The sequence below is a fragment of the Leptidea sinapis genome, chromosome 24 (genome assembly GCF_905404315.1).
Source record: "Leptidea sinapis chromosome 24, ilLepSina1.1, whole genome shotgun sequence".
NCBI classification, from domain to species: domain Eukaryota; kingdom Metazoa; phylum Arthropoda; class Insecta; order Lepidoptera; family Pieridae; genus Leptidea; species Leptidea sinapis.
The window spans coordinates 9,732,302-9,755,337 of record NC_066288.1 but is presented as its reverse complement, the minus strand read 5'-3'; the positions used below and the strand labels follow the sequence as shown (position 1 = coordinate 9,755,337).

At 37.9% G+C, this 23,036-nt stretch overlaps 1 protein-coding gene across 2 annotated transcripts; it reads left to right on the top strand.

Moving 5' to 3' along the window:
- The first annotated feature begins 1,442 nt into the window (after positions 1 to 1,442).
- Positions 1,443 to 21,045, top strand: LOC126971781 (RAC serine/threonine-protein kinase). Of its 2 annotated transcripts, XM_050818185.1 has the most exons (7): positions 1,446 to 2,016; positions 10,134 to 10,305; positions 11,029 to 11,226; positions 11,301 to 11,555; positions 11,919 to 12,022; positions 16,914 to 17,325; positions 20,565 to 21,045. In XM_050818185.1, exons 1-7 carry the CDS (start codon positions 1,724 to 1,726, stop codon positions 20,640 to 20,642), a joined length of 1,512 nt encoding a protein of 503 aa, XP_050674142.1. In that variant the 5' UTR covers positions 1,446 to 1,723; the 3' UTR covers positions 20,643 to 21,045. The 2 variants fall into 2 exon arrangements, with proteins under 2 accessions (XP_050674143.1, XP_050674142.1); XM_050818186.1 differs by lacking the exon at positions 11,301 to 11,555 and having other exon boundaries at positions 1,443 to 2,016.
- Positions 21,046 to 23,036: the final 1,991 nt, after the last annotated feature.

The following is a 23,036-nucleotide window of genomic DNA, read 5'->3' as shown; positions in this document are numbered from 1 at the left end:
TCTTTAAAAAAACCTTTCCGTAACAAAATTTCAATTCCTTGGTGGGATTCGGAATCTACTGCAGCAACTAATGATAGAGAATTGATAAAGATTAGAAAATTGACTGAAAAAACATATAATAAGAACATGACTTTGACAAAACTTTATTAATTATAAAAAGCCGCTGGTAGTAAAAGTTTATTTGCAAAAGGAAAGCACTTAGGTCTAAGTTAGTTAAGGTTCAGGCTATGCCTAGTTTGGGGCAAGATAATTAACGGTGTAAGAGTGTGTCAATATTATATTATATAATATATATATATACATTTATATATATATATATATATATATATATATATATATATATATATATAATATTAAGAAATTTGCTAATTAAATTTAACTTCGAGTCACGTTCGGCTAGGATCGGCTTACGTTCGACACGCGATGTCATAGAGTCATATTTATTTTGTTAGAGAAATAGTGAAATCAAATAAAATGTAATAATTAATGATTTCTTTACTGTTTACATGATTTTTTTAACTTTCGTAATTAATGCATCTTCCCATAACACAAGACGGCATTTTAATGTTGTACCTATATCAAATTGTAACCAATTCTGTCAAACGCGTGCGAACCGTTTTCGTATCGAGAGAATGACTACGACCAAAGAGGGCAATTGCCTCCATTTACACGATTCATTTTCAGCGCATTGTAGCAACAAACACCGCACATGTTAGAACTTAGATAGATTTTAATTAATAATAGTTGTACCTAATAAAATGAATTGTTACTTATATACTTAAATAAGTAATAATAATTTATCACATTAAAGTAAGTATTTTTTCAAATTTTAAAACATATGTAAAAATCAGCTGTTTGAAGAAAGGTAAGGTATTTAAAATAGTTTTCGGAGACATTAGTACTTACTTACATATAAAAACTAATTTTTACGAGATTTTTTTAGATAGGGCATTTATACATTTTAAACAATAGCATTAAAACTTCTTTTTTTAGCGGAAAAGTTAGCCAATCACATTTCCTAAGTGGTTTCGATTTAGGAAAAAGTACGGTCGGAGCCTACCAATATGACTAAATTGGAGCCAACATGTTCTAACTATAATAACATCTTTAAATTTCCTAAATGGACTTTCTGCAGATTGAATAATGTTATAAGATCTGTAGGTTTAATTAAACACCATACCTTACACGGTGTAAATTGTAACACAATAGTAATAATAATAAATAGGATAATAGTAAAAAGGAACACTATAAAAAAAACAAAACAATAGCGCCCATTTGGCCCCTAGTGGCAGACAGACGGAACTAGTTTGTCAAAATAGTTTTTTACACGACTTATTTAAAGAGTTGTTACCTAGACTGTCTATATATTTTGTCTCGCTCTGATTCGCCATTCAATCGCATAGCTATATGACTTCGATTTGCACAACAGATAATTCATAACATTAGATATTTAATTTGGGGACGTTATAGTCGCGAGGCTACGTCATATCGCCAAATTGTTTCGTTTCGTTTTTAATTTTTTATGCAGGAAAACAGAATAATCAGTGTAAATTGAAGTATATATCGTTCAAAATGTACAAAATTAGCTTCGACATTGTGATTCAACAAAGCTGAAAGGCACGTGGCAATTTAATCAACAAAAACGTGGTGGAACGTAGTAGAGTGGAATTTTGTTATCAAACGGCTCTAGAGAGAGCACGGGCAGGCCGCGAGTCAGCTAGGCATGGCGGAGGCGGCGCCCGGCAATATTGTGAAGGAGGGATGGCTCATGAAGCGCGGGGAACACATCCGCAACTGGCGCGATCGCTACTTCATCCTTTTCGACAATGGTGACCTGATGGGCTTCAAATCGCAGCCCGAGCGTAATAACTACCGTGATCCTCTCAACAAGTTCACTGTGCGTGACTGTCAGATCATGGCCTTTGACAAACCACGCTTCTATGCGTTCACAATACGAGGCCTGCAATGGACCACGGTCATTGAGAGAAACTTCGCAGTGGAGACCGTGAGAAAACGGTAGGTGCCTGCCTCACTGCTTCATCTATTAATCAATCATATTCTTGTTTTTCGCCTTGCCACTTACCACTAGCAGCAAGAAAAACAATCAGTTTTTACACTATACATAATAATGTTATGTGCCTGTTACCCAGGTGTGTTATTATAATGTTAAGCAATCTACACGAATATCTGCTAAACAATACCCTGATAGTAACTTCAATCTATCTGAACTGGTGTAATTAGAAGTAATATTGATGAGAGTCCAAAGTCCAAGTTTGTTTACATATATATTATAGCAATGACCTGTTTTTGATTGCTTACTTTCTCTGCTGGAGTTTTGATACATCTCAATTGTGGATTCACCACACTTCCTATTTAGTATACTGTGGGTGTTGTAAGAAGTGTATATTTTTATACTACTACTACCAGTAGATATCTAACATTTGTGTGTGTCATAAGTAACTTTTGTTTTTATATAATTATGGCAGAGTATCATAATGCTCAGCAACTGACAGAATAAACACACATCAACAATTATTTCATCTTACTTCTAACATCTCCAATTAATAAATTTAATTAAATTCCGACACAGTTTGTAATATAGCTATAACTGTAATGCTTACAAAATATAAAAATTATCTTCCTGCGGAGGCACAGATGTGCTACATTATATATTGATGTATTATAAGAGAGCATAATTAGTGTAATTCTGACTTGAATTTGGTTCAGCAGTATTTGTCAACACATCACACATCCACTGCTAGCATTTGAAAGTCATAATAAGCTTTATTTATTAGTGTGAAGTCAATTATGCTTTAGATGTATATTTATTAGCACAGACCCTGAATGTTTAAATGTATACTATCGGGACCCAACAGATATTGTGCTGTTCATAATAAAAAAGCTGCTTTTAATAATCTGTCCAAAGTCATTGTGAAAAATTTGAATGATACATAAATAATATCTATTCATAATTAATTTAATAAATGTTTGTTTTATTCGAAATAGAAGTAAAAGATGACACTTTCACTTAATAATTATGAATATCTATATATAAAAATGAATTGCTGTTCTCTTAGTCTCGCTAAAACTCGAGACCCATTGGACCGATTTGGCAAATTTAGGTGTTGAATTATTTGTGGAAGTCCAGAGAAGGTTTAAAAGGTGAATAAATAGGAAAATGCTGCTAAATTAAATAAAAACAAAAAATTTGTTTTTCCTTTGATGTGTTCATACATAATTTCTATGAGAGAATTTATTGACACACAGTTTGACAGTTCTGCTTTGAAACAATTTCATTACAACAGCAGGGTGCATATTTTACGAAGTAATTTTTGATGTTATGATATATTGACAAATTCATATAAAAACATTATTATATACAGAACATCTGTTGGGTCAGCTAGTCTCTTATAAAACAAATGTTTAGGGCAACCAACCTGTTATTAAAGTACATAGGTAATTTTGATTCGTAGTTGTGACTGTTATAAAAATTATTGTTAAGTCTAAGCACTTATTAAAAAAAACTCCAATTCAAAATCTGGTTGTATTAGGTAAACTTTTAGCAATGGAATTCCTTAAAATATAAATCTTCATATGATTTAAAAAAAGTAATAATCTCCTGGTCCCACTTAACGATTACAACCTGTATACTATGTGCCTATACTTACATTTCCAATGATACATAATTTAGTTTAATGTCCTGGACAGATTTTATATTTTTATTTTGATAAAGTACAAGATTTTTTAGATATTTATTTGTTAATTATGAAGTTCAATAATAACTTCAATAATAAATTGTTATTCCCTTCCATATTATTATTTAACAATGTCACAGCAGAACTGTCAAACCATACGTCAAAAAATTACATTCATAGGAAGGGTCATTCAAAAACAAAATTTGAAGAAAATAAAAATTTTGGGTTACAAATCATTCAAGATTCAACATCATCTCAAGTCGGATCATTCTGCACACCATGTGCAAAATTGAATGAAAATTGGTTCAGTAGTTTAAGAGTTCATCACATACAAACAACCTGACACATAATTTATATATATATTTTAGAACTTTCTCCATGAATAAATTATCTTTGAAAACTGACCATTAATCAGAACCCAGTGGTACTACTCTGTGGTCTGCCTCTGTTTCTTTTTCCATTCCTTGAGTACCACTGGGTGACAAATTTATTCCATTTGTCTGTTCCTGTAATCATCTGTCCTGCCCATTTCTAATTATGTATTCTTATTTTCCGGGTTATATCTTGAACTTTTGTTTTGAATCTGATGCTGCTATTCCCTACTTTATCCATTCTTTTGATCTTATCATACTTCTTTCCTTTCCATGCTCTGTCATATGCCCACTTCGTTTCGTTTCACTTCCATATACTAATATTGGTAGGATGCATTTTATTATTTTTTGGCTTTAAGGCACATCCTTTTAGATTTCACCAATGACGCAACTATATTAATCAACTCTGCTATATATGGCCAGGTTAATAAACAAGGTCATCAGAAACTATGAAATTTGTTACTGTTGATATCATTCACCGCAAATAACACTGTTGATGTATCAAAAACAAAAAAGATAAACACAATATATTCAAAGGGGTAATTGGTTAATAGACAAACAAACTAAAGTTTTTTATTATTTTGGAACATAGAATATAAACAAAAGGGAATTTACAAAGGAGAGTAAGAATTTGAAATCAGTGGGGTGACGGATATCAGGAAGAAGATCATAAAGAGAAGAAGAGAGGAGTTCCTTCATCAATTCCACACTCACAAAGAGAGCAGTCTTTTATATGAAGCTTAGCCAGATGGAGGTGCCTAGCCTTAATCTATGGATTGTACTAGTAACACATTTATGTGTTTCTTTGAAATTGCAGAATCAAGGACAAGTAGGAATCGAGAATTGATATCCCTTTAGAAGAAATAGTCTTTTATCAATACATTTTCCAGGATGATAAAAGGTGCTTGGAAGTAAATCATTTGGATAACCTGTATTGTGGCCATACTTCCAGTATTTGTTGCGTCTTTGGCGCAAACGTCAACCAGTTGGGGTGGATGGAATACTGATAAGAGGAACTTTTTCACTGAAATATGGTAGGATGCATGTATTGAATACTTTGCTTTTGGTTTAAATATGTAAGCTTTTGTCCTTCATTATCTCTGTGTATGTATCTAGATATGTGATCCACATATGTGATCTAGATGTGTTCCACTAATATAGGGTCTTTGTTACTATCGGTCATAACTTTCGTTTTTTTAGGGTGTAGCTTCAATTCTGCCTTTGCACATGATAGCTCTTTAATAATTTTCTTTTAGTCTTTTGGGTTTTATGCGAAAAATACAATATTATATGAGAATCGCAAATACGTGAGACGGCGACCATCAATATAATAAGCTCTACCTAAGTCTCCCCAATCAAGATTCCTGATGTCATTTCTAATAGGGCTATGAAGAATGTTGGTAAGGGTGGGTCTCCTTGTCAGGCCTATCTGTATTTTGAACATATTGCCATTGTTTTCTGTGCTATTAGAGTGAGCTGTGTTTGTAGATGTTTTTTTAATCCTTATATATTTGTGATCTATTACCTGATATTTTTAATGTTTCCCAGATTCTTGAATGTAATAAGGAGTCAAATGCTTTACTGTAGTCAATAAAGGCTATGTAATATGTTAGTTGATATTTAGCATATTTCTCTATTATTTGCCTAACAGTGTGGATGTGGTCTAGTACAGAAAAGTCCTTGCGGAATCCTGCCTGTTCTATTGGCTGTTGTTCGCCCAACTTTCTTTCTGTTAGTTTTAGTATAATCTTTGCAAAGGTCTTAGATATGTTGGACATCTGACTGAGGGATCGGTTTCAATATTACATTGGTTTCCTTTTTTTGTAAAGCAGTATTATAATATGTATTTATTTGATTCAGTCCATTGTTTTGGGATATTTTCTGTGCTCAGTTCTGCATTGGATATTTCTGTGAGAATAGGTGCTATTGCTGGTTTCATTGCATAATTATGGAGTCTGGACCAGGTGCTTTTTTTGTGTGTTTCAATAGCTCTTGAAATTTCTGGCATGAGTGGAGGTACTGGTGCGTTTTCTGCCAGGTCTACTTCACTTTCTCTTGTGCTGCTTTGGTATAGTACTGTAGCAATCCTTAGTATTTCACTCTCTATGGTTGTCTTGGCCCCATTTTTGGTTCCCATTTTCACAATTCACTCTTTCTCACCCATATGTGAAGATGTTTTGATGATAGTGTTGATGATTTCACAACCCAATTCATGTTTAAATTATTAGTTAATTCATATGTCTGTCATATTCAGTATCTCCAATCATAAATCATCTTAAAAATATATGACACGGTTCTATATGGTGCTGTAAATTTATTTGCTAAAAGAATTTTTTTTCTTTAACTGGTTTGATCATAACATTTATGGTATGAATATCTAATATGTTTCATTGTACCTATCAATAGCTTGCTTAGTTAGTTAAATTAGCTGGGCTGTTTACACACTTATTCTCTTTATTGGGCCATTGTGCATTTTCATTTGTCTTCTTACTCCAACCAGCCCAGATCATTCCAGAAGTCTAGCAGTTAAGTTTCTGCAGGCATCCGGAAGTGATGCAGGTGATTGGGAGTTTTTGTGCCCGTTGTTCGGCTACACTCCTGCACTACATAAGCACATTCTCTAGCATTTCTTCTGCATCCTTGCATCCTCTGGACAAAGAGCTGTCTGATACACCTATGATAGATAGATGCTTGTTCAAAAGACAGTGACCCGTGACATCACCTACAATTGTACATATTTTATCACTGTGTAGTCTCATCATGTTGTGGGTGAACCTCTTTGGGGACACCGGAACCGCATTCTTTGCCTACTACCTTTGCTGTTTCTCCATTCTGATAGGTAGGATTGTTTCATTTTTTTTTTAAATAGCCTGGTATTACAAACATTGCGCCAGACATTCACTGATACTGCAAAGTGACAGAGTCAGGATCCTCAATTGAACACAAAGTCCAGAGTGGCATCACATTTACCTTTGTCACTTTGAGACAAACAGATTTATTTCCTTATTATACCTGAAACAAATATACATGCTATTAGATTATAATGGACAAACACTGATAATATTACTTATGTAAAACATTTATTGTGTTAGTTATAACTTAATATTATTTTGTTTAATATATTTACATAAAATATTTACAAAAGGAGTGGAAAACAAAGGTGAGGAGGCATTTCATGAAGGTGGGACGGGGGATTTCAGGAGGCATAAAATTGTACAAGGAAAACTTCATTAAAGGACAATTAATGGACAAATGGTCTACATTTCCCTCATCAAGTCCACCGTCACATAGAGAATGGTAGAGAATGGTCTCTAATTCTTAGTTTGTCTAAGAATACTGGAGTGCAAGAGTGGTTTAATTAAGGGTAACCGGCAAATTGTTGATATTATTGATTTATTGGGGAATCTAAATTTCGAGAACCACGGTTTTAAAGGGATGTGACATTTGATGTGTTGCGTGATCGCTGCTTGCGCCGCCATTTTCAATTTCATCCACTTCCTTTTTATATTCTACCGTCGAGCATTAACAACCTAAATTTGTCACCTCAATTGTAATTTGTAAATTAAGTATTAACAAAGCCCGGATTTAGGACCTTAAAACCCGGACATGTAAACTGTATATTTTTAAGTTATTCCGTAAAACAGAAATAGTGTTAATTTTGCAAATCAACTTGTTATTTATTTGTTTTTATTTTATTATTTTTAACTTGTTATTTATACACAATGTTCAAGAAGAAAGAAAGTAAGTTGTGGACCTGGATTTAATCGGACGCCATAACTAAAAACGAAATAGATTTTATAATGACTAGTAGAAGCACATATTTCTCAAATATGAAAGTTAAAAGCATTTTCAACTTCAATACCAACTATCGAATTATTCGAGAAGAAATGATGACAGCTCCGCCAAAAACCCAAGACCAAGAACTAATAGAACTAAAAATTAACACTAAACCCACCATAGCAACCACCAAGCACCAAGCAGCCAAAATTGCCAATTATTTAATGACAAAACTAATAAATAACAAATATGGAAGTGTAAGGAAAGAAGCTGGTAAGAAGGAAAAATCAAAGCAGCGATACAACAAGGGACTAATAACAAAGATCTATCTTACTAGTGAATGACTATCAAATCCATTAACGTTCTTTTCAATTCAAGGTTTTATTAAATATCTGTCCTTATACATTAACTGTCTTATTCATAATAGTCTGCTAACTTAAAGCTTATGCTATATATATAATTGCTAATTCTCACTCTGTCTTCTTCTATTGACCTAAGTCAGAATGAGAAAGAACACTACTTAGCGGCTGTTTAAAGTTAGCGGACCATTATGAATAAGGGGGTTACTGTCTTACTCATAATGACTTAGCGGAGATTAAAAACATCGCTAATATACGCTTGGTAAAAAATAGTATTCATAATCGCATATTAGAGCTAAAACGCTCATTATCTCTTCGATAAAGCTGACGTGACTTATTGTAGCTAGAACCCTTCTATAAACTTATTTTGAGCACTCGAACGCAAAAAACATGGCCAACATTTGAAATTATTTTGACATCGACTTTTAACAACTGACAAACCATTGACATTGAAAAAATATCTTTTTCCATTGATAGTTCCTCATTAAATTAGTTCAAATCATGTTTTTTTGTACAAAATGGCAATTTTGCGTATTATAGAGACGTATTAGTTAAGGGAGATTTATCTAACGAATATAAATAAGGAATTTTATCGAAGTTCGATAGGCTTATAACACATTTTAACTAATATACCTTTATACCTTCGAAAAGCGTTTTATTATGAATAAGGCAGTATATATATATATACCTTAAAAAAGTTATAATCTATGAAATTGATTTTTTTAAATCACTGATGAGACTGTTTGTCTTCATTAAAAAATTATTACTTTAATCCACTGTTTTGTGGTGTTGGAGAGTCGGTTGTTAGCGGAAATCGCGGATCATGGCGCTGTGACTTTCCAAACTGTTAAACCCGGACAGCATATGAAACCCCGCCCGGACGCCTTCTAAACTAGGACAAATCCGGGGAAACCCAGACGGATGGCAACCCTACCTTGCCTCAACATGTCCAGCCCGCCAAATTATTGAACAAGAAGAAAGCCGATCGAGAACAAGGAAACGTGGCGTGTTCAAGACTAGAACATGGAAGTTGCCATTTTATGACATATATTAGTAAGAAAGTAATTTTTATTATTAAATCACGCCAATATAAGACGTCCTTGTCTCAACATAGTGCGTCTACAGGATCTACTTAACTACAGGTGCATGACAGTTGAACTACACAAACGTAAATTTACGACCCATGAATGGTTAACTCAGTTAGAAAGACGCTCGGGCGGTACCCGAGAGGTCGCTGGTTCGAGTCCCGCATCGTTCATCGTTCATAAAAAATTGTTTCAAATTTAACTTAAATAATTAATGCTAGAAGTGAGGGATATCACTTTAAAAATAACAAACTGTGTTGATATTGACCTCCTACACGACGACGACTACGACGTACGACTTTATCGTCTTTTGTACATGAAACTGACTAGAGCTCTTTTATATATTCGCTCGTAAATGTTATCTTGAATTTCTTTCAAAACAAAGATATTGTTTACGGCCGTTCCCAATACACTATCTAGATAGACCGCATTTATCACGGGGAGTGTTCCGAAGAGCTGTTTAACCTGATTCCTGCCGCCGAATTCCACCTTTGCACGACACGCCACAAGTTAGGATATCATCCCCACCATCTGGATGTGTGGATGTGTGGCGGTCCTCCACAGTGCGGTTTTCAAGGAGCTTTCTTCCACGTACTACAAAGCTGTACAAAATTCTTATCGCCTTATATCGGGATGCGTAAATTGCATTTTCTATACAAACTTCTATCGCTGACAAGCTATACGTCGTCCCATTGACAGACACCGTGTACGGATGAGGTGTGTTACCGTCGATGTTTATTAGGACAGAAAAGTCAACGATATTTACGATTTTTATCCCAAGTAAGAGATAGACTGAATATTGGGAATGGCCGTTAGAGATTGATAGTTGACGTATGTCGTCCGTAGCGAGGATTGGATGGCGGCCATCCGGTACGTGTCGTCCCGGATGAGCGGCGGCATGGCTGCCCCCGTCCTCGCCCCCGTCCCCGCGACAGCCGCCGCAGTCCCCGCGCTGCCCGACGGCGAAGACCAAGACATCGCACAACTAGGGACCAGCTTCAGAGATCCCAGGCGGATTGTGAGTATTACATCACCATTCACCTACTACTAATATGTTACTGTATGCTCACTCTTATCTATAAGGTTTTAAATGGGATTGGTCTTGAAATATCCGGGGAATCATTAAACATGACCTGAAAACCGTCCTGTTCCGTGTTTCGTTGAAGACCGAAGCATTGAGGAACAGGCCGGTGCGGTGGTGAGCTTTGGCGGCACGCGGCAGGTCACGATACATTCGGTAGACGTCGACGTGAAGCGAACCCTTCACAAAGTACTACATCGCCGATAGTGGATTGAACTGATGCTGGGATCGCGGTACCAGTGCCGCAATTGTTCTCCAGTTTGCTGTTTGCGTTTCGCTTGCTTTTCGGCCTCGCTCTGTTCGTTAAGCCCGTTCCACATTCACGCGAGATCCTCGACTATAATCTCAGCAAGAATCTTAGCGAGAGCTTTTTGGGTACACACTCGCAAGGTTCTGAATACAGTTCAGAACAGAAGTAACTGCTGCGACACCCTTTTTAATGCGTTTCCAAGGTGCCAATATCCACGCATCTTGTTTTTTTTAATTTCTTTTTATAATATTTTAAACTTATATTCCACAAAATCGGTTCTGCTTGAAAATATTCTATGAATGCCAATTCTAGTTAGGTCGTCCTGTCCGGCTCATATTGATGTTCAGTAAATACCAAACATAAACATTTCAGTCGTTCATCTAATTTTTATGTTTACTGTGGACTTTCAGACCTTGGAAAAGTTCGAGTTTGTAAAGGTGCTTGGGAAAGGCACGTTCGGCAAGGTTGTCTTGAGTAGAGAGAAAGGGACGGGGAAGCTGTACGCCATGAAAATCCTCAAGAAGAACGTCATCATTCAGAAGGACGAGGTGGCTCACACGATCACCGAAAACCACGTGCTCAAGAAGAACAAGCACCCGTTTCTCACCGTGAGTATAAAGTGCCAACTTGTAGTGGTGCGTGGCGCGGGGCGTGAGGAGCTGACGAGCCTGTCTCTTCGCAGTCGCTGCGCTACTCGTTCCAGACGGCCGACCGCGTGTGCTTCGTGATGGAGTACGCCAACGGCGGTGAGCTGTTCTTCCACCTGTCTCACGAGCGGTTCTTCAGCGAGGACCGCACGCGCTTCTACGGCGCCGAGATCGTGTCGGCGCTGGGCTATCTGCACGCGCGGGGCATCATATACCGCGACCTCAAGCTGGAGAACCTGCTGCTCGACAAGGACGGCCACATCAAGATCGCCGACTTCGGCCTATGCAAGGTTACATTACCTACATTATAACTTTATACTTTTATAGTCGAGATATTATTTTACTTTTATGAGAATCCTTCTCTTCCATAGCTCGTTCAATACTGCCCAAAACTTAGACCGCTCAGGTTTGTTTAACGTTGAGTTAAACAGAAATCGCCGAATGACAGGTCTATTTATATCATAAATATTCATAATAATATTGAGTAAGAGGTGGGACGTTATCGCGAACCCACCGCACTCACCCTGATGAAGGACTTCCGAATGGTCCGAAACTAATCGGTACCGACACCGACAAAAACGTGAGTAAAGCCGTATTTATAAATAATCTATTTATTTAATTATTTAGCGAATTAATACTTATTTAATTTGCAGGTGAACATCACATACGGGCGCACCACCAAGACATTCTGCGGTACGCCTGAGTACCTGGCGCCCGAGGTACTGGAGGACGCGGACTACGGGCCCGCCGTCGACTGGTAACGTCCAACTAGTTCCCACACTTTACTTTCCGATTATCAAATAGCATCCACTTCTCATCACCGGTAACGATCCTACTTGAAATCCCTACACTATTGTGGTGGTTGAGCAATTTAACGCAGCAGTAAGCGGGACCTTTCAAACAGTTTCATCAGTCACTCTCTGAAGTTGTTTGCACAATTATTAGCCTTTAATTATTCACTATCAAGAACGAAAATCGTTAATCCTCCGAGTTGTTTCTGTAGTTTTCCATTGTGCGACATTAGAGACCACAAGTTATGAGTTTCTTGAGTGTTCGGCCAATATTTGTCTTCAAACAATTCTACACGTATTTCGCCTCTACCGTTGAACCGTTGCAAGGTTTAGTCGAATTTCCAAAAACTTCATGAAATAAATTGCGTTGAACACATACATTGGCTGCCATAAAACATGCTTGCAGCACTTGTTGTTAGTTTAGTACTGTAAAATAGATTAGATAACAAAAAAAATAATAAAATATCTTTTCTGTTAGTTTATGTCGGGGCGTGTTGTCTTAATAATGAGAATATCTTTTCTGTTAGTTTGTCGGAGCGTGCCGTCATAATAATAAGAATATCTTCCGTTAGTTTGTCGGAGCGTGCCGTCATAATAATAAGAATATCTTCCGTTAGTTTGTCGGAGCGTGTTGTCATAATAATAAGAATAACCTTTCTGTTCGTTTGCCGGAGCGTGTTGCCATACTTACTTACTTCTGCAGCCCAAATTGAGATTGGGCCTCCAACACGACCGTCCTCCACCTATTTCGGTCCTGTGCAATATGACGCCAATTTATGGTTTTCATCTCGCACAAGTCAGCGTTCACCCGATCTTTCCATCTGTTCTTAGGGTAACCTACTGGGCGTCGGCCCTCTACTAGTCCCGAGTTTGCTTTTCTCATTCCACGATGATGGGAGAGGTCCCACGCATTCTACGTGGCCTAGTAAGCGAAGACGGTAGGCCTTAACTTCTATAATAATGTTGGGCTCAGCCGCAAGGTCTTCTATCTCGGCATTCTTGCGGACTCTGTTTTCCATTTTCAGACCCACGATCTTGCATACGATCTTTCGCTCTGTTATAAGTAGCTTGGTCTCCTCCGTTACTGTAAGTGTCCAGTACAGTGTGTGTAAGATTGCACATTATGGATTCGTAATTCAATTTCCTCCTCACGAGTGCTTTTGTCTGTCACCGTGCAACCTAGGTAGTTCAATCGGGATACATCCTTGTAGCTATTTTGTAGCTGTTTTTGTATCCCTTCATATGGAGATACTCGGTTTTATCCTGGTTATGCTTGAGTGCCATCTTCTCTGCTTCCTTCTCAAGGATTCTAGCAGCTTCAACGACTTGTTATCGTTTTCCCCTAATAGAGCCAGGCCATCTGCATACCCAATCACCTTATCACACCAATATCTATTCCTGAGTCCAGTGCCATCACTTTTTTAAAACATACCCCAGTACGAGATTGAATAGCATCGGTGACAGCGTATCAGCCTGCTTCACTACGGTAATCACATCAAAGTCGTCGGTTACTTGGCCTACAACTCGAACAAGCATCTAACTGACTCCAGTGGCCCCCAAAATCATATGGACAAGTTTATCCGGGAACTGAAACCCTCTTAAAATCGTATCAGTAATATAATCGTAACAGGGCCCTCCTATCCATGCTGTCATATGCTTTTTGAAAATCCACAAAAAGGGCGTTGGATGCTCTGCGTGTATTACAATTTCTTATCCATTACTTGTTTAAGGAGGAATATTTGTTCGACTCTACTCCTTTTTCTTCGGAACCCACACTGATAGTCGTTTAAGATGCCACGATAATTTGTGCACTTCTTTCTACCCCCTTTTTGTGAACTGGACAGATGATTTCTTTTTTCCATTCCAACGGTTTTCTCCCTACTTTCCATATTTCCTTAATGATATAGCTAGTAGCTCAAAGCTCGTAGAGCTTACGTTGGATCCCCTCTCCACCGTACTTCCACAACTCTGATGGTATTCCATCAATGTCTGGAGCTTTAATTCAAGGCCAAGTCAGATAAACTTTATTTAATAAGGATTAAATTAAGCGCTTTTTGAATCGTCACTATTAATATTTCTTTAAAATTACTAAATCTACCATATGTTCGTAAAAAGTAGAGCTCGTGAGGAGAACATACAGAAACTCATACGGCCACACTTTGCTTTACTTCAATAGAGTATTTTACAATGGTTGTAATACCTATATACGAGGGGAGGTCAAAAAGTTCGCGGAATGACTGGGAAAAAAGATGAAATGATACATTATGTTATTTTTCCTTTTCAATATATTCCCCCTTAACACGAATACATTTTTGGGATCTGGCATATAACTTATTAATACCGTCGAAAAAATAGGTTTTGTCTTGGGCGTCAAAATACGCCGAAATCGCCGACTTGACTTCATCATCGTCTCTAAATTTTTTTCCACGCAGCTCTTTCTTCATCTTTGGGAATAAATAAAAATCGCTAGGGGCCAGGTCTGGACTGTAGGGTGGATGGCGTAGTTGTTCAAAACCGCATCGATGAATGGCAGCCGTCGCAACATGACTCGTGTGAACGGGCGCGTTGTCGTGCAAAAGGAGTACACCTTTTGTCAGTTTTCCTCTTCTTTTTTCTTTAATAGCTTCTTTTAATCGGTCCAATAGGGAAGCGTAGTACTCTCCCGTTATAGAAACACCACGTTCTTTATAATCGATCAAAAGAATACCTTCAGTATCCCAAAAAATAGTCGCCATGATCTTTCCGGCCGATTGCGACACTTTAAATTTTTTTGGGGGTGGTGTGCCTTTTTTGTGCCACTGCATCGACTCCTGCTTTGACTCAGGCTCATAGTGGTGAACCCAAGTTTCATCACCGGTTACAATTCGGGCCATAATTTCTTCCCTAACTTCTCCACAGCGGTCCAAATACTCGCGGGAACAGTTGACGCGCTCACGTTTTTGCAGCGGCGTGAGCATTCTCGGGACCCACCTTGAACACACTTTACTCATGCCAAGATGTTGATGAAGAATATTTAAAATTGTGGTTTCTGATACTCCAACTGATGCTGCAAGTTGTTTCTTCTTCAACCTTCCGTCTTCCAATACAAGTTTTTCAACTTTTTCAATGATTTCCGGCGTAGTGGCCTCAATGGGCCGTCCAGGTCGAGGATCATCTTCAATTGACTCCCTTCCTTGCTTGAAAAGGCCGTGCCATTTGTAAATCATGGTTTTACCAGGAGCAGAGTCTCCGTAAACAGCTAACATCTCTTGCAAAATAGTTTGAGGCGTTTTTCCTTGTTTGGTGAGGAACTTTACGACGGCGCGATGTTCAATTTTCTCCATAGTGGCTAGTTTGTTCCCGATTTACTTGTTCACTCGTTTGTAACTCGAAAGCTAATGACCCAATTAGGCTAGAAATTGGCATATATAGTAATTATGAGTTACTCAAGTAGCGGCTACCTGGAGGAGCGACCTCACCCCCGCCAACCCCGCCATTCCGCGAACTTTTTGACCGCCCCTCGTACGTATGTCTAGGAAGATTTGCTGGTACGAGTATGACTCGAATCGAATTCAAATGCGACAACAGCTTTTGTCATTGTTACGCCACGAGCTAGTAAACAAAATACAAGATATTAAGGACTTTCTTAAGTTGCGAAATAAATTATTAATCTTTCCTTCGAAAATATGATGTAAGTAATTATAAAAACGTCGAAATGCGCTAAAATAGCTTACTATTTTTTTATGAAAATAAGGGACGAGATGAGTGCACGTTCAGCTGATGGTAATTGATATGCCCTGCCCATTACAATGCAGTACCGCACAGGATTCTTGTAAAACGGCACTACAATTGTGCTCTTCTTGAAACGTAAGATGTTAAGTCTTATTTGCCCAGTAAATTCACCAGCTTCGGCGCCCTTCAGACCGAAACACAGTAATGTTCACACATTACTGCTTCACGGCAGAAGTGGGTGCCGTTGTGGTACCCATTATCTAGCGGGCATCCTGTGCAAAAGAGCCCCCCATTGGTGTTTTATTTTTTATTTTATTTTATTTCATTTATTCAGGATACAAACGGTCACAATTCAAAAACTTTACACTATTTTATTTAATGAAGACCTATAGTTCCATAAAATAATTTTAAAAGTACTTAATACTTACAATGTGAGTGCTTTGTTATAAATAAACTAATACTAAATTTAATTGCAAATAAAGTGATAAAATATAAAACCTATAAAATACAAAACTTAATATATTACGATATGAAAACAAAACAGAAAGATTTACTTATGCTACTTATGTTTAGACATGGCTTCTTTAATCATAATTTTGAATTTAGCAAACGGCAAGTGAAAAATATCTAATTTTCCAAATTTTTCATTAAAAAGTTTACAAGCTCGTCTGGTATAACTATTGCTAGTGTGACATGTATGTGCTCTTTTGTTGGTAAACACATCTTTTTGAAGAGTGTGTCTTTCAGGTCTGCAAGGAACTCTAAAATTAATCTTATGTAGTAATTGAGGAACGTCCACTTTATTATTAAGGAGTTTATAAAGATATGTTATGTCAAAAATATCCCTACGATGTCTTAAAAGCATTATATTGTTGCGTTCAGAGGATTCTAAGTAATCGTTGTAAATATGTCCAGTACGGTATTCAAGTGATTTGACAAATATCTTTTGTAGTCTCTCTATTCTATCGATATGAACTTTATAGAATGGATGCCAAACAGTACAAGCAACTTCTAAATTGCTACGTACGTAGATACGTACGTACGTGTTATGATGAATACCAAATTTATCGTGTCATAACTCGTGTACACGATATCAATACACACATCGTGGTGGTTGGCGTGTAATGGTATGTCTCCCGGCGGCAGGTGGGGCACCGGCGTGGTGCTGTACGAGATGGCTTGCGGGCGCCTGCCCTTCTACAACCGCGACCACGACCGGCTGTTCGCCCTCATCCTGGAGGAGGAGGTGCGCTTCCCCCGCAGCCTGTCGGCGCCATGCCGCGCGCTGCTGGCCGCGCTGCTCACCAAGGAGCCCGCGCGACGCCTGGGCGCCGGCCCGGCCGACGCGCAGGAGATCATGCACCACCCGTTCTTCGCGTCCATCAACTGGGCGGACCTGGTCGCCAAGAAGATCCCGCCGCCGTTCAAGCCGCAGGTGGAGTTGGACACGGACACGCGCTACTTCGACTCGGAGTTCACGGGCGAGTCCGTGGAGCTCACGCCGCCCGACGCCGAGAACGACCTACAGCTCGACCACTTCCCGCAGTTCTCTTACCAGGTATTTTATTTTAATGATTTGATGGAATATTTCATGTGGTAATGTGAAGCGGCTTCTACCATCCTATTCAATTCATCATTATTGTATTGGCCTCATTATTCATTCATCTTTATTATTTTTATTATCATTAGAGTAAAAGTGCAAACGTTTAACAAAATCTTGACGAAACCCTAAACAACTTCAGTACAGAAAGGAGAATGGGACTTTTGGGCCTGATGGTTGACAGGTTGAAATATACTTTAAAAAATAGGGTATATTTTTCTCATGTAAAATACAAAAAACTAGCTCATTTTGCAATCTACAAACCGAAAAAACATTAAAATAAAGAAATTCGATTAAAATGACGTAATCGAATGAATATTTAATCGATTGAAATAACGTTAAAATCCAGTTGTTTTATTTCAATAATATTAGTAAGGTGCATAGTTTATGTTCGAATTATTATTATGAATAAAATATATTATTTTCTCAGGAAAAAAACAGAACTGAGCAATTATTTTATTATCAATAAATTGATTTACATACTAAATCGATACTAGTGAAATCCTTGTTCCTCAACGCTTACTTCACTTTGACAATGTCAGCCTGACAAATCATTTCGTTTCTGACTTGTTAACTACCTACCCAATTGAATTCCAAAGAAAGTAATTGTCTCTAGCAGTCTGTTTAACAGTTCATGTATGAGCTAATGAGTATATATTATTCTTATCTGAGCAAATAAAACTATCTTTTAATTTAGGGATACTATATTATATTATATTATCTAATTACCAATTGTCTTATATTATAATGCAAAAAAATGTCGTTACAGTCGTAGATAGGAATACGTAGATAGGTAGGTATTTTTTATCTAAAACAAAAAACAAGGTTGGTACCCATCTAATATAAGTATGTGATAAATCCTTAGCAGCTAGGCATTTAAAACCTAGAATAGATGAGCTGTCAACATATAGTTTAAGACATAACCTCATTTTTATATCTTCGATTACTCAGCTCCTAGATTGACTAATGTTGCTAAATTTTAAATTTTAAATTATGGATTATTTAAATGTTATCTTTTAAATGGTGGTACTTTCATCTTGTTATCACTTGGGCCCAGGAATGTATGGAAGCGTTTCAATCTTCTTTACCGAAATAATTTGTTAGATAAACTCATTCTAACATTGCAACAACAAATGCCATTCAACTTCATACAGATATGTAGCGATCGATAACTTCTATGTAAAAATTACGTCTGACCGTTACTTGTTGGTACCAAAAATATGTGAAGTGAGGATCAAACCAAAGTGAACAAATTGTGGTACTCGCCGGCGGCTGCCGCGTCACGCTACGCTTGAATCCCAAATACGTTCTCTGCACCCTCAAAAACCTCGGATACCAATTTTTTTTTAAATTTTTGTGTGAAAATCTTAATGCGGCTTACAGAATACATCTACTTACCAAGTTTCAACAGTACAGTTCTTATCACAGACATAGATCCAAGTAAATAACGCAAATCTGTCCGTCTATGAAAACCAAGCGTGCCCTTTTTTCGTACCTACTGTGACATTGTTAAAAATGCCAGTGCATCGAGTCTAACGTTTAGCCACTCACCTCATCATTAGTTGACGTGTTCAGTACATCAATAGTCGGTATTGCTTATTACTAAAATCGCCAATAAATCATAATGAAAAATAAAATAAAAGCGTCAAAGGATGAGCATTGCTTCTCCTTTTGACACGCGAAGTACATACACTCGCGGCATCTATTTGGATCCATGTCTGTGGTTCTTATAGTTTCGGAAAAAAGTGGCTATGACACACGGACAGACAGACAGACATGACGAATCTATACGGGTGCCGTTTTTTGCCATTTGGCTACGGAAACCTAAATATGGTTCTAACATTGAGCAGTGAAAGTAGTGATGATGAATTTTGTATTGTATAGCAACGGCCCCGCAGAGATTTTTGTAAAAGAGTGAATGAACTGCTTAAGCCGGGATAAAACAACAAGTGTGTCGAACGGATCGTTATTTACGGTGCGGGAGGGGCGACAAAATTCATACATAATACCAGTAAATTTTACTTTTAATGTGACTGACATTTCTTTCGACTACCGTCGAATATTTGATTAATAGAATAGGATGTGAACTTTAAACTTAAAATTAACAATTTTCACTGTATGACTTGCCATCGTTTACGTCAATAGTAATTTATCACAACATATTTGTAAATTACAATATTGTAATAAAACCCTACAGGCGTTTTTTACATAATATAATACAACTTCTATTGAACAGCCTTTTGTAAGTATGATAATTTTATGTTATTTGTAACTTTCTTACATATTTCTAACTTCTTTATTCTTGGCCATCATGCATGGAGATCTGTTCACAACTGCGCCTTAGTATATGGTCTGACACAATTGGTTATTGCGCCAACGCGAATCCCAGACGTAGAATTCATACACCTTCACTGTTAGACCTTCTGTTGTCCTCACATTCGGTCGGCTACCTAGTTTCCGTTGACCCTCCACTGGGGTTGTCGGACCACTGTCTGATCCGGAGCACCTAATCACGCGATAACACTGCCCCGATATTTTGGTAGCCGCTGCGTGTGGCACTATACCTATAGTGTTGTATGCGATGCGGTATTTTTTGCATCCCACCGGTGGAGGCAGATCTGTTATTCGCTGGATGATCCAGATGCCGCTGCGTACGCTGTTGCTGTTGTGGTACTGCAAGGCATGGAATTCTTCATTCCATTTCAAGGACCGGTGCTCCAAATTCAAATTCAATTATTTTTATTTAAAATAGGATGTGACATCACTTATTGAAAGTCAAAAACTACCACCCATTCCAAAACGAATGCCTCAGACCTGAGAAGAATGGGCGCAACAAACTCAGCGGACTTTTTTTTTCATCAAAAGACATGTTTACCAAGTAATATTGTACAATTAAACTTATTATTTAATAACCTGAGGGCGGTCGCTCTATTCGCAATCTGTGGTATCATTAAGAAAGTCTTTCCTGAATTACGTAATACTTTTGTTTTGAACATTTTCTGGGATCTTGTTGTAAAAGCATATACTCCGGATCAGACAGTGGTCCGACCTTAGAGGAGGGTCAGGTATAAGTGAACTGCATTAATATGTATAATATTTTGAAAATAGATGTATATATATATTGGAACTTATTTATTGTATTTGAAGGTATCCCGGAGCGAGACTTTGATAGTTTGACTCTCGTGTGTTGTTTGCAGGACATCTGCTCGTCGGCGCACTCCGTTCTGTCGCACCTGCCACAATCGCAACACTCGCTCGCCGACCGGCGGCACTAGGCGCGGGCCCGGCCGGCTTGTGCCGTACTCTAGTTGGTGTGTGTGTATGCATCGTTCACACACACTTCTCCACATGTCAGCTTGTACTCTGTATTGCAATGTGCGTTATTCGATCGACAGTAGCGGGTCGTGTACCCCGCGTGGGCCGCGCCCTCTTCTCTCATTTATAAATATTACATTATTATTAAGATTAAGCGCGTTATCATTTGTATTTTTCCACCAAAAGATTGTTATGTATAACATTTGGCATATGTTTTCATTTAGGTACTTATTATATTGGTCACCGGTAGCAACAGACATATCCGTCAAGCGGCCGCTCTCGAGACGGCCGTCTCTCCCCCGCGCATTCTGTTCCCCTTTCATTTGTATATATTATTATAATAAAGTTAAGGGTTAAAGTTTATTGAGTTTTATTATTATATTCTGAATTGTACCAGGCCACTCGGTACCGTGCCCAGGGGCTCAGCGGGCAGGCGTGTACAGAGAACTTGCGTGAACAGTGCACTACTTATTTCCATCGGTGTTTGAGCTAACTGCTATTTGAAATCAAAATAAAATGGTTTACTGTATTAAGTGTCGACTAATTGTGTCTCTAACCAAGGATGATTTAGTTAATTGTAAAGGCCTGTGTGCGGCGGTGTTGAAATGAAAAAGAATTGCGAGAAAAAGGAGGAAACCCCGCAGATACAAGCTAACTTAAGTGGAGCATCTGCGGAAGGACTTCTTAAAGAAGTAAATAGAAAGCTGAAAATTGTTCGCAAAATGGAAAAAAACTCTAAGATATAAGTGAATCCGTGGATTTTTACGCTGAACAATACCAGGACATGGTGGACGGAAAAGAAGAAGCTGAGAAAAACAAAGTCTCTACAGCAGAAGAATAAATATAAATGCAACAGGTCTTTGAAAGGAAGAATATTAGACTTACAACAGGGTATGAAAGCCAATTAATTATTTACATACAATAACGAACGAACAAATGCATAAAACGGTCTCATGGAAATTCAGTCCATGGAGCCAGTTTTTGGTTGTTTTCTTGCATTTTAATAAAGTCTGTGGGTATATGTTTAGTCTTGCGTTGGCTGCATTATATACCTGGTTACTGTAAATATAGAATTGTCGTCGAGCCAAATTTGTTTTATGTGTGGGAATTTTACATACTTCACTTTTATGGTAAGAGATTGTGGGGTAGAAAAGCAAGAAAATGAGAGCTTCACGGAAGTGGTACGTAAAATTGCCTAGAAATTGAATTTATACCCAGGACAACATAAAGGTCACTTGCTGGGTAGGGCGAGAAAAACCCGACGAAAAGAAACCGCATCCTGTGATAGTCAAATTAAAAACCAAACCAGCCCGAGACCAATGGATCAACTCTCGAAAAGTTTCAATTACCAACAAAGACGTATTCATGGATAACAGCGAACAATCCATTTTCATAAATGAAGATTTACCTCGTTTGGGCGCCAACTATTGTGGAGTGCTAAAACCCAGTTGAAGGGTTTATTTAAATATGTATTTTAGCAGCTCGTAACATCGTTTGAAGTAGAGTACGTAGATGCAATATCTGTTTTAAAACGCGGCCTGTCAATCAGTTCCCTATTATGGCCGATCTTCCCGCGTGTAGAGTAACAGAAGCTAAGGCATTTTCTCATACTAGCGTCGACTACACTGGGCCGATACTTACTCCGCATCGTGGTCGAGTTGTGCGCAGCATGTACACATACATATGTCTGTTTCATTGTCTCGTCACGAAAGTGGTCCATCTGGAACTGTCTACGGATTTGAGTACCGAAGCTTTCATAAACGCGTTTAAGCGTTTTGTAGCTAGACGCGGGCCTGTTAGCACTGTCTATTCAGATCGTGGAACAAATTTTATCGGCGCTAAAACGTATCTTGACAATGTTTATCAATTGCTCGTTTCTTAAGGATATCGTGACAAATTCGCGAATGAATTATGTGACATGAGTATTGAATTTCGTTTTAATCCCGCTGCGGCTCCCTATTTCAGAGGAATGTGGAAGGGTAAAACTCGAAGCGTGAAGAATTATTTATCAAGGATTGTTAGAAATCAACTTCTTACGTATGAGGAAATGCAAACTGTTCTTACGCAGATCGACGCACTTAAATTCGCGTCCGCTATCCGTACGTAGTAGTGATTCCGCGGAACCTTTGGCACTAACTCCTGCACACTTTCTCTTAATGACCCCTCTTAATTCACTTCCCCGCGGAGGATTTGGCTATTGAAAATGTGAATTTTCTGCGTAGAAAACATGTTAATGGTCCTCATCCAATCTTTTTGAAGACGCTGGAAGGTTGAATACCTTAACACGCTTTAAATGCGTAATAAATGGACAAAACCTACTAATTCGATACAGAAAGGAACTGTTGTTCTCCTTG

Bases quoted from the DNA above. Each gene is read 5' to 3' on its own strand.
- LOC126971781 (XM_050818185.1), top strand. From the start codon at position 1,724: ATGGCGGAGGCGGCGCCCGGCAATATTGTGAAGGAGGGATGGCTCATG. The intron at 10,306-11,028 runs GTGAGTATTACA...GTGGACTTTCAG, and splicing joins TCAGAGATCCCAGGCGGATT to ACCTTGGAAAAGTTCGAGTT. The intron at 12,023-16,913 runs GTAACGTCCAAC...TCCCGGCGGCAG, and splicing joins TACGGGCCCGCCGTCGACTG to GTGGGGCACCGGCGTGGTGC.